Raw genomic sequence first — 12,616 nt, 5'->3', positions numbered from 1 at the left:
TGAAATTGATGAATGGACGTTCACAAACAAACAACCAAGCCCGAGCGGGATTCAAACCCCGGACCCTTGGAATCGCAGCGCGATGTGTTAACCACTCGCCCACAGGGTCCGGCTCACTACAACATGTGACAGAAATTGTATGCATGGAACTCTTATGGAATTTATTTTTGTTGGATGTCTACAGACTGGAACATTCAACAAAAATCGCATGCATAAAGAAGAGCTTTAGGCTGCAAATATGCTGCTGGAACTTTATTACTCTTTTGGCTCCCTTCACCTTATTTAATGTAGCAGTGCTTATGAAGGTTTTCTTCCATCATCCTGATGTATTACTGGTTTCGTGCAAGTTTACAATGACATTGCACTATTCTTAGATGTCAAGAAGAATCCAACAAAACGGGATATATATTAAATATCACGATAAAGTGAAACACAAATATGCATTGGTGAACGTTGTAAAAATTAGCAAGTGCATGCTCCCAACCTGAAATTTACTGCAACAATAACAGTATTGCAATGAAATTAACGCCACCCTCTGTCCTGTCTGTTTAAACTTGAGAGAGATAGTCAATCTCTCACTGAGTGAAGTTAATGTCCAATATTATGAAATATAATACTAATAATAAATACGTAAATATTTTAATATCTATTTGCTTGAATCATTCAATCATAAAAGCATATCACTTTCTTCAAGAATTGACTTTTCTCTGCCAGCCCTGCTAAATTTTCACTTTTCATGTACTGATTTACACGAGGGGTGCCCAGAATGTAAGTTCCAATTAGTAGGGACCTTGATTTTTCGCAAACGTGAAAACCATGAAATAAGTTAATTGCTGCGAAGTTGTGTTTGTGAATGTGCAGTGATGTCTGGACACATTTTTCGTCCATTCGAAATATCGAAATGACTCAAATTTGGCATACAATGCGAATTGTGCGAGTTTTTAAAGATATTTTTTTTTAAAAAAATGTCAACACTGTTAAGCCTCGTTTCCATGTTAATAAAACATTAAAATGCTGACAAAGGCAAAATTTATAAAATATATACACTAAAAATGTAACATTTCCACTCTAACAGACCCTGTTAAGACGGTGGAAACGTTGATTTATATTTTTATACTATAAATTTCTTTTTAGCATTTTAATTTTTTTTATTTTAAAAAATGTTCTAAAACAACGAAAAAGTCCGTGAAATCCAACATTCTTGTCTTTTCTAGGCTTAAAGAAACAAAATGTGCCATATTTGTGTACATAGAGCGTGCAAGTTTTCCAACATTTTATTCAAGAGTAAACTATAATGCTTGTTATATATGGAATAATTCAGACATACACTTTAAATTATGTATTTCCCACGATTTTTTCAACTTCTATCAAAACAATTTGTATCACAGAGCAAAGTGGCAGGGTTCTAACAGGAGATCTAGTGTGTATCTACCGTCACAAGGGAGCCGTATCTTCAGTATTTGTAGCGCGAGATCTGTTTTGAATTACCAAGCTAAGTGCACACCATCGGCATTTGTCTAGCGAGAAATAATGGAGCTCAGTCGTTAGGGTGTCTGACTACCTGCTAGAGGCCAGGGGCTGATCCCCAGAGGGGGACAACCGGGATCTTTTCCACCTGTTCAAACTGCTCCGGCGCCCACCCAGCGTCATATCAAGTGGGTACCTGGAGGAAACTTGGGGGGGGGGGGGGGGTAAAGGTAGCCAGGAGAATGGTGCTGATCATATCACCCCCATCTTCAACCATGATCAAGAAAGTATGGGGCCCTAACTGCACACCCCCTAGATGTCTTCATAGCTTGGTGCAAAGCATAGGGGAGCATTTTACTTTTACTTTCTCAAAAATCTGTTCCAACATATCAAACTGTCATGAAAATGCATAAGACCATGTGACCTACAATTTAAGATAATAGTTAAAAAGCACAATGAAAGTATAAGATTTGGTATATTTGGCAGAAAAATGTTCTAAAACAGAAACACGAATTTTGGGAAACATTACAACAACAAGTCAAAAAAAGATAATGCCATAATATATTGGTATCTGTCACGTAAAAATTAATTGATTTAAAATTTTTGGGTGTGTCACCACTTATGGTCATTATGCACCCTTCAGTATATATGGGGAAAATTCCATTATCTATAACCCTTACCTTAAAATTAAAAAGGGGTTATGGAAAATAACTTTTCCAAAAAAAAACTTCCAAGCTATCAAACTCTCACAAACAGGCATAGGCCATGTGACTTACAATTTGAAACAGTAGTTTTAAAACAACATGAAGGTATAATTTCAGGTATTTGCCAGAAAATGCGCTAAAATGATAATGTGAATTTTGGTAAAATAACACCGAATAGTAAAAATTACACCAATTTGAAAAAAATATATAACAAGAAATCAAGGTCCCTACCGATTAGTCATAAATAAAACAAGAATATCAGTAGTGTTTTATTGCATTAGTAACAGTGTGTCCTAACCTAATTTTCGGCATAATCACCACGGTTGTTCTGGCATTTGTCGTAGCATGGCACTAAATTTTGTATGCCCATGGCATATGTGTCTAACAGCAAAGACTGGAACTATCTCTACCGCACTGTAGCTGTCAAATCCTTGTCCTGCCAGAAACCTTTACAGTTAAACAAAGAGAGGAGTCTGTACATACAAGGTCAGGGCTGTACAGGGAGTGGTCCAAGATCTCTCACCTGAAGTTATGCAAAGGGCCCATGTGTACTCAGCTGTATGGGGTTGTGCACATTCAATTGGCCTTCCGTGAATTGTCTGCACCATCGTCTTACCATACTATCACTCACGACATCTGGTCTGCACACCTCACACGATTGCTGGTGGCTCTGTGCCAAATTTTGAGCATGCAAACATATGATTACTACACATATGCTACATCAGTCAGTGGGAGACTGTATGAGAGCTACAATCTTTAACCTCCCAGTCAACAAGGTAATGTTAAAACAATGTTGTGGCAACGTTAGCCCCTAACATACCTAACATTGTTACAACGTTGAATGTATGTTGATACAACGTTGCGAAAACGTTGTGTCAACATTCAAGGGTCATTTATTTCAACGTTGCTGCAATGTTGGTTGACAACGTTGTCGCAACATATACTGAACATTATGTAGCAACATTGCCACAACTTTTTTGCAACATTACCTTGCTGCCTGTGTAATTTACGAATATAACAATGCACATTTAAAATATGGTTATTTCACATGGTAAGCTATTAGCAATCTTGCACATTTTTATATATACTACATATGTTTGCAACGTCACAGTTTCTCTTTACATATTATAGAAACTTTTCCTGCTCCACCAAAATAGACAATTGTTAGTCTGGAGATTTTCATGAATTAACAAATCTCTAACTACACCTGGTAATAGGTTTCTTTTTGCAGCACTTAGCTCCTGATTATATAGTCTGGGATAAAAATATTTATCATGGGAGTTTCACTTGTATTAAACATATTTCATTTTCTGATCTTCCTTACAACTTCAATATTCACACATCTTTCGAAGGATAATAAAACACATTTTTTCACTAATTACAATTGAAGTTTTTGTGTTACTAAAAGTTATGTTTGTTTTGAATTTGAGTTGCACTGCCATCTAGTGTATGCTGTAGGAAATATAAGGTTTGGTGGTCAGTGCACATACAAATTCAGATTAAACAAAACACTCCGATCTGACGCCTGTGGTGCTCATGGTGGTGACCAACCAAACTAAAGCGTATTCAGTGGAATGTTTTTTTTGTAACGTTGATGCAACGTTATCACAACGTTGTTCCCCTACATACAACATTCATCATAAATACAACATACATACAACGTTGTGGCAACATTAGTGTGTTGACTTTGCTAGAACTGACCTAAAATGGCTGCATTGCGACTGTACCAAATTACAGCTACATGCCACTTCTTGCTGCCCGCATGTGTGTTGCTCTCCGACCACTAGTGCTGCGTACAGGCAACATTGGAGCTTTTTTCAGGACGCCCCTCGTATATGAACTTTCAGAAGCTGTTATTAACAGAGTGTTCCTGTTTTAATCTTTCATTAGCTAAATCAGGTACCTATACAGTGCAAATCTATAAATTGATTGTGTTAAATTTCTAATACCTACATACTCTTTTCGTCGGCAATAATGGTATAACTGCTTGTTGTCAGTTTCACAGTACTTCACTTGGATATACTGTACTGAAGCAGAAATCCCATTGATAATGGAAGGAAATATGACACTTTCTTTTGTACATTCAGTTGTTTCACTTATATGCAAGAGTTAGTTGTTTCTCTTTACAGAGAAGAGAGAAGTAGCTTTATGCATCAAAAAATGAGTCCACACTTGAGCAGAGGGTTCCAAACCTCAGTGGAAATACCAACATATAATACCTACCGAGAATGGCTAAGGAGATTGATAAATTACGAAATGTATTTCTTAATCAATCACTCTTTACTCTAATCTCATTTGGTCGTAACTTTAAAAATAAACAAGTATTTTATTTTAAACTTACTGCATATGATAAAATTCAGTAATCCTTCCCTAGCTTGTGAATTGTAATAATTTTCCAAATTCACTATTTTGCAGTTTGAATTCAAATCCTAGAGAATAGAGAAATGAAGTCAATTTCATAGAAGATAATATTGGTACTTAACAAATCCATACCTGGATCTGTAAGAGTTTATTATTTCCATTTGCAAAAACATCAATTTAGTTTAGTTTGTAATTGTCAGGGGAAAATGTAAATTTTGTCCAGGAAAACCTGGAAAAGTCGGGGAATTTTATTTCTGCTTGTTTGTAGCCACCCTGTAATGATCAACTGGCTGCATATTTTGCAGAGTACAGTCAAATTTCCCATTTTATAGGGGGAAGAAACTATCCCATACTTTAGTTTTGGAGATATGTGTACACTATTGGTAATTTATTAAAATTTCTTAACTTATTGATGTTTTTTAGGGTAAAACAAAATTTGTTTCTTTTGTAGTATCACAGCCACAGCTGCCAGTATTGGAGCTGCAGGTATACCTCAAGCTGGACTTGTAACTATGGTAATGGTACTGGATACTGTTGGACTTCCTGCAGAAGATGTGACACTCATTATCGCTGTGGATTGGCTGCTGTAAGTTCAAGTTAAACATATTTGTAAAGTTTATTATTTGTAAGAACTTTCTCCACCCCCTCGTCCATTCATGTTATATTTTAAATCCTTATACTTCCTAGCAAGGGGTCCTGGTACTTGCCACAAGGATCTGAACAAGAGTATTTATTATTATTATTAGGGATCATAATGAACATTGGCAAAATGTTGTTAAATGTTATAGGAGGGAATTTTAATTACAAAACACAAAGGCATTTGCAAGAAAATTGGCCAATATCACGAGGAGGTCCTGATTTTTATGCAAGAGGTATTGTTGCCATATTTACAAAATTAGTTATTCTTTTAGTTTACTCATGGCTCTCCAATAAAAATATTATTAACCTTGCAAAGGACATGTTTCCTAAAGGTATTGAGTGGAATTGAAGAAATTTGTTCTGACAGGACTTGTGCAGCCATCAGACTTTAGTTGGAACCAGCCCCAGGTGGGTGTGGGGCCTGGGGCAAATAAATTTAACAAGTCCGTAAAAATGGAGATATTTGTTTTGTGTAATTATAGTTTCTTTCAATTTCAGTTGTTTGGTATTTGTGATTAATTATAAATATAAAACTTTATTATTTACATATCAATTTGTCCATTTTTAATTATTTTGTCACTAATTCTATCATAATTCCCTTGTGTTGATGTGCCACTCTTTTTTTATATAACATGGCACACCTAATTAACAATTTATTATTATTATTACTTTTTGCATAATTACATTTAACATCATGGCTTCATTTTTATAAATCAATAGCTTATATGAACTACTGTTCATTGTTGATTTGATTAGAATGTATTTCTAATATAGTACTTGCGTACAGTAAGATTTCTGTTATCTCCAATAGATTTTAAGTGCATAAAAATAATTTGTATTCCTGGATTTTCGCATAACTTTCCTCCCAAGACTAAATACTATAATTCACTCTATATTTTTTTCCAGTCTTGAAGTAAAAAATGTTAGCTGGTGGGGAGGGGATGTGTTTGGCCTAGCCTTGAAATTAGATTGGGGGTGACAATGAGACAACTGGGGGGATGCTTTGTGAAAATTTTTCTAACTAGGGAGTCTTCGAGCATTGATTTTCTTCCAAATTCTTCCACAATTCCTGTTAATTTAAAAATTGTCTGATACTAAGATACTACATGTATAGTCTTCCAAAGTTAATGTATTAACTCTTCAAACAATAATGTATGGAAATTCAATCTTTTGCAAGTTTTCCATTTTTGGCTGCCAGATTCACAGATTTGGTATCACATTCTTCAAATGTGACCCTTCCAGGGATCATCTAACTTCATGGAAATCTGGAAGAGGGAAGGGAAGGGGCCCCTGCCCCTGGAAAATGAATGTCAACCTAAAATTGCATATTTCACACATATAATTCAGTGGTGTATTCTGAACATTTGATCTGGTTTATCTCAACAATTCTTATTTATTGTATATATTTATTATATATTAATTAGATACTGGGTGTTTCATAAATAATTGAAGGGTTACAATAATTTATTGCAAGTAAACTATTGAACTTACGTTAATGAAACCAGTCCAGGACAATCAAGGAATGCAGTTTTTTTTGACACCTACAAATGTTCAATGTGTGCACCATGGGTGACACTGTACACATAGACACAATAGCCTAGTTCTTGCCACACTTGCATCAAAATGGGCCTCTCGATAGTATATATCTCTGCAATGATACGATCGATCCTTTAGGGCTGTGATATCACTTGGCATTGGTGAGATGAATACCCTGTCTTTGATGAAACCCCACAAAAATAAGTCATACGGTGTAAGGTCCAGCGATCTTGGGGACCAAAACATTGCACAGAACACTGTGAGTAATGTGGGTGATTTGAGTGTTGCCTAACAGCAATGATATGAACTCTCAGCTTAACAAAACACACACACAAACTGTTTGTGTTCCTCGATCGTTCTGCACTGGTTTCATTAACGTAAGTTCAATAGTTTACTTGCAATAAACTTTTGTAACCCTTCCAATTATTTATGAATAAATAATAGAAATAAAACACCAGTGCAAACATGCACAGTAAAACAAAAACAGAAGTCTGACAACTTCAAATTTTCTGGCAATTTTTATGTACCTAGGTATTTGCCAGTAAAACAAGTAAAATGGGGGAATACACCACTGATAATTCACAGTAATATTGTTAAATATTAGAAAAGAGTTCCAGGAACATCATTTCAAAACTGAAGTGTTTGGGAGGGGAGTACACTATTTTGGGGGAAAATGTGCATAGTTTGCTCACCTTGGAAAAATTACCTTGCTAGTCTCCCTGTGAGACAGGTTGACCCATCATAGCAGGTAAAGACTTTTCTTTAAATTCTTAAACATTTTTGTCCAATAAGCAGCAAATTGATTTATGTCATCCTTGTCCATCTTCCCTAGTGGTCAGTTGACATGCGAACAGTGTTAATCTCTGGCACTATTCAAAACTTAAAATCCATTTTGTGTCCATAAACCTTCAACCAGAGAATTAAAAATTCTCTTCCTCTTTCTTTGCAGTGACCGGTTCCGAACTACCATCAATGTTTTGGGAGACTCGCTTGGAGCAGGTTTGGTCCATCACCTCAGCAAGAAAGAGTTGGAAAAGAGCCACGATGAGTCAGAAAAACCAGACTCCTTAAATGGAAAACTTAACTCAGAACGACCAGTTCCAGTAGAAGAAATAGGTTGGCAAACAACATCAATGTGATCTGACCCGGGGCAAGTGAATAATGAATCTCGGGAAATTGTTCTCTTTTGTCCAGTGAAAGGTAAAGTTGCTAGTTATGTTTGATCAGCCCTATGAAATGTCAGACCAACATATGTACTTAGTTTGGGTTCATTGTTGTAGACCTTTTAAAAACAGTCATAACAAGTCTTCACTGAAGGGGTGTCAGAAGGAAGATTGTTAACAGCAGGTGAAGAGACTGATCTCTTCAAACACAGTAACTTGAAACTGGAACTCCGTGGATACTCTCTGTGAAAGACAAACGTACCCATGTTCATGGATTACATCGATACAGTGTGTCGTTTTTAAAACAAAAAGTTTTACTAAGTTCTTTGTAATGGATTCTGGTACTGGGAATTAAATGAATAATTAATATTTTTCTTCTTCCCAGTAACTGTTTGTCCATTATTTTTTATTTTTTCTTCATCTTGTAAAAGCTAGTTATTTTTATTAGAAACACATGGAAAAATATGTGTGGCACAACTCTCGACAATAATTTGAATAATCACACATTAAAAGTGGTGACAATACATAACAAACATGGACTGTGTTAACATGTAATTTTTGTATGTATATGTATACATATGTGTGTGTGTGTGTGTGTATGTGTGCGTGTGTTTGAGACAGAGAGAATGAGTGAATATGTGCTAGTGTTTTAAAATCGTGCCAGTACAATAACGTAGAACATTTGTTCCATTCTCTTAAATTAACATTAAAAATTATTATTCTGTGTAATGAAATTGCATACTAACAATGAATAAAGTATATATAATATTGTTGCATGCGTTTCATGTATGAATTTTTATTATTACTTTAAAAGCATTTCTGCTTCCTAATTTAACAAGAATTTTGCTCGACAATGTTGCACAAACATTGAATATTCTGTTGAGGTAAATAAAATGAGCATTGTGTTGACAATTGTTCTGCTTAAATGTTTATTTTGATGTTCAAATTTAATTTTTAAATGTTTTTACAAACTACTATGGAACAACAGTAAGTGGTGTAACCACTGATTCTCAGAATATGTGTCAACTATTGTCTAAGCTGTGGTTAATGTGGCTTTTGCATGTTGTGCCCATGGAGCTACATGTAAAATAATGTACTGTACCAAACAAATAGCTAATGTTCAATAATCATAGAAAGTAGTAAGCTCAGTCTGTGTGATAATTTCACTGTGGCTGTTAATGCCTTAGAGGATAGGCATGGGTAAAATGTAACATATTATATATGGGAATTGAAACTGTGAATTCAATGTGACTTTCTTTATGTATTGTAAAGAAATATTCATTAGGAAACAATGTAAGTATGAATAATTGACCTAAAAGGATAGTCAGATTAACTGAGGTACCTCAGTAAAACCAATGTTCAAAAGATGATGCCAATTTTAGCATTATATTGTAAATTATCGTACAGATTATTGCTATAGTGTTTATAATAAAACAAATGTAACCTTTAACTGCATTAAAATATGATTGAGGTCTTTAAATGTGTAGCCTTTCTATAGACACACAGCAAATTTAAAGTTCAATCTTATTTTCTCTCCTCCTTTGTAATAAAAAATAGAATGTTGGGGTTCGATTAAAAAGTAAGGCTGATAATTGTAATTGGAACTCGGTTTTCTTTTCACAAGTTACATGAAAGGCTCAGATTTGTTGATAGCTTGGATTGATAAGAGAGGATAATATAATCCTACTTAATACACCAAATAATGTCTTCTTTTTTTTCTTCTTTTTTTAGTATTTAGCTCCTCCAACATAAACTTGCATCCAGTACTGACGGTTGAAATAAAGATATTGGATTAAAATGTTAAATTTTGCATGGAAAAACTATATCGTTTGCTAAGGGTAACTGGTTGGTTTATCAAAATTTTGTTGTAGTTGTGTTGATATGTTTTGATGTCATCTACTTGAACTCTTCGGTGGTGGTTGGAACTTTTGTCTGTCATAAATATATAAAATTGAGATGAAGATGTATAATATATTTTCAGCATTATTCTCTTTACTAGAAGTGAAAAATGAAAGAACCACAGTATTTTCCCCATTAATTTCAAAGAAGAAAAGGTGACAATGAAAGTGAACTGATATGATTTATTGTTACAATGGTAGTACACTTCCACATATATGCCATTATTTGGCTACAGCAATCTAAGTGGTATATTATTCCTTGCGATGCTTTGTCCATCTCAATTTATCCTTTTCAGTGTCAAGACAAGTCGGTGACACCTGTTGATAGGCTCTGAGAAAAGTAGAAGTAAAGTTAACTCTTTTTCTTAAATGTGTACTAGTTTGAAGAGATTGCTAGAATTAAATATAGCTTCAGAATAAAGAAAAAGTCCATGTTAAAAATAAATTATTTCTGTTCAGCATAGTTTTATGAGTGACAGATAAGGGTGTGCAGGATCCCGAAAAGTCAGGGGAAAAAAATTTCCCGGGCCGATCCAGACTTCGGGAAATGACTTCCCGACTTTTCGGGATCCTGAGTAGCAGGGAAATACCGAATGGTCATTTTAAAAAGTTGTTAATTCTAGAAGTTTTCTGCATTGCAAGTGTCTTATAACTTATCGAAAATTGTTTGTCTTTATTCCAGAAATGCAAAAACAATCATTTAAGTTGAAAATGACTTTTAGAATTTGAGATTTTCAGAGCTTTGGCCCGAAAAGTTTGACTTTGTTGGGAAATGGTGAATTTTTCCCATCCCGACCAAAAAATTCTGTCCCGCACACCCCTAGTTTCAGGCAAGCATCACACGACCATTAAGGTATCAAGGTAGATGTAATGTTTCAGGAGAGTGTGTGATTGTGCATTGTGCCTTCCAATGTTAGTTTCATTTGATGTTGACTTTACACAAATGAATCTAGTGTTTTTGTTGTTGGATTGATTGAATTTTTATTTTAGGTCCACTTATGCACAGATAGGTTAATCAGGACTGGACCTACTATTTAAAGTGGGATCCAAACCACTGTGCAGTGTGCCTCCACTGGGTATCTGCCCTTGACTACAAGGCGATGACTGCTTTTGGTTGTATAGGACAGTGTATTCAACATATGTACCTGATGTTTTGACTTAAAAAAAGAAAGGAGACTCTTGCAATGTTTTTCCCAGCACTTGTTTGTTTAATATCACTTAGATATGTTCTGGAATTGTTCTACTATTGTAACACAAGTGCAAGTTTTTCTACATTCTGTCACAGTTTGTGCAGTGAATGTATATTTTTTTTTCTATTAATTAATTTTAGTTTAAACAAGAAAGGAAAAATGTATAAAAATTATCATAGGGTTGTCAGAATTCTCATTTAACAGTATTAATTGCCAATGGGAATCAGCATATTTTGTCAAGAGCTAGCAATATGTGATCACAGAGGACACTTTGGATCTTTGTTAAAGGCTGGCATGTGGAATATGGTGTCAGGATTCTTGGACTTATTGTTCCTGGTTTGAATCCTGACATAGACATGGCAGGCGTGGATCCACAGGGTGGGTGATTATGGAAATTGCCCCTCCCAACTGCCAGGTTTTCGGATATACTGAATGTCCCAGTTAAAAGTAGCCTAGCTCAAAGATATTTGTCTAGGAGGCAAATGACTGCTATTTACCTAAATTTCTGACATTCCAAATTCTTCTCACACTTTCATATCTCTATTTCATTTAAATTTCTTTACAAGAGATTAAAATACATCTCTTGTCAATTACCAGGCATCGCTAAATGTTACTTTAGTAGTCGAAGTTTTTTTAATTATTGTGCATTGTTGGGGAGGAAATGGTGGCCAACATTAAGTGGATAATCACCAAGGATTTGATTGCACTGAATAGCCTAAAATTGGATCTTGAATTAAAAACATACGCCTTGCCATCTGTGATATTGGAGTGCCAGAATTGCATAAGGTGCAGCAGAACATGTTGAGGCACCCAGATGTCTATTGATTCTGCAGGCCATCATGTTCAGAATCTTCTGTAATCTGCAAGTACACACACTTCATTTCTTTTCATGATCCTTGACATGTAACTGTTGACCAGAGCCAGGCTACTTTTAACTGGGGCACCCTTTATTTTTATGCCTATCTTTTTGAAGACTAAACTATTTGTATTTCATCACATGGTAACACGCTCGAGAATACTAAAACTAAACAGTGGCACAACAGCTCTTGGGAGTCTTTGCCTGCCAAGCTGCTTTTCATTGGGTAACACATGGGCAGTGCATAGTCCTATCATTCCTGATTTCTGGCTTTTGAAACTGGTAAGAAGAATGGCAATATAAAATAAGAAAAGCATGCACAGATTTATGATAGGAACTACATGGAACATTGATGTATTACGCTAGGAAGATGCATTATTTTCAGTGGGTAATCTAGTATTCTAAATATAAATGAAATGTACGAAATGTAGTCTCTCATCTTAAATGGAAACTGAGAGTACTAATGTTCCAATCCCCATCCCATGGACCAGATAGACTAATATCCAAATGTTGAAAATGTATCAAGTAATCTTTTGCAAGATCTTATGCAGCTTCCAGATCAAAGTGGGGTACAATGTAGGGATTTCACATCAGTTACAAGTAAAGACAAACTGCATACATATTTCCCTCCAGTCTCTTAAAACACACACGTGCTCATCTGGAAGAATTCATTTTGCTGAGGAGAGGAAGGCAACTATGTTCAAGGTCAAATTTAAAAAGTTGGAAAAATTTGCTAGTTTCCCAATTTGTGACCAACTGACCTAATTGCTGGCATTTTGGCCGCAATGACTGTCAAATGAAC

General features: G+C 35.2%; 1 protein-coding gene across 5 annotated transcripts in view; it reads left to right on the top strand.

The window, feature by feature from the left end:
* Window positions 1-9,844, top strand: part of LOC145983936 (excitatory amino acid transporter 3-like) — a 209,216-nt gene extending 199,372 nt beyond the window's left edge. For all 5 annotated transcript variants that reach the window (XM_083117107.1, XM_083117108.1, XM_083117110.1 and 2 more), the window contains 2 exons: window positions 4,984-5,118; window positions 7,657-9,844. In XM_083117107.1, the coding sequence (XP_082973233.1) occupies window positions 4,984-5,118; window positions 7,657-7,846 (325 nt within the window). In that variant the 3' untranslated portion in view covers window positions 7,847-9,844. The remainder of the gene's footprint in view (window positions 1-4,983; window positions 5,119-7,656) is intronic.
* Window positions 9,845-12,616: the final 2,772 nt, after the last annotated feature.

The sequence above is a fragment of the Lepisma saccharinum genome, chromosome 2 (assembly GCF_977018435.1).
Source record: "Lepisma saccharinum chromosome 2, izLepSacc3.1, whole genome shotgun sequence".
Taxonomy (NCBI): domain Eukaryota; kingdom Metazoa; phylum Arthropoda; class Insecta; order Zygentoma; family Lepismatidae; genus Lepisma; species Lepisma saccharinum.
The sequence above is the reverse complement of the archived record's forward strand: the minus strand, read 5'-3'. Positions and strand labels throughout refer to the sequence as shown.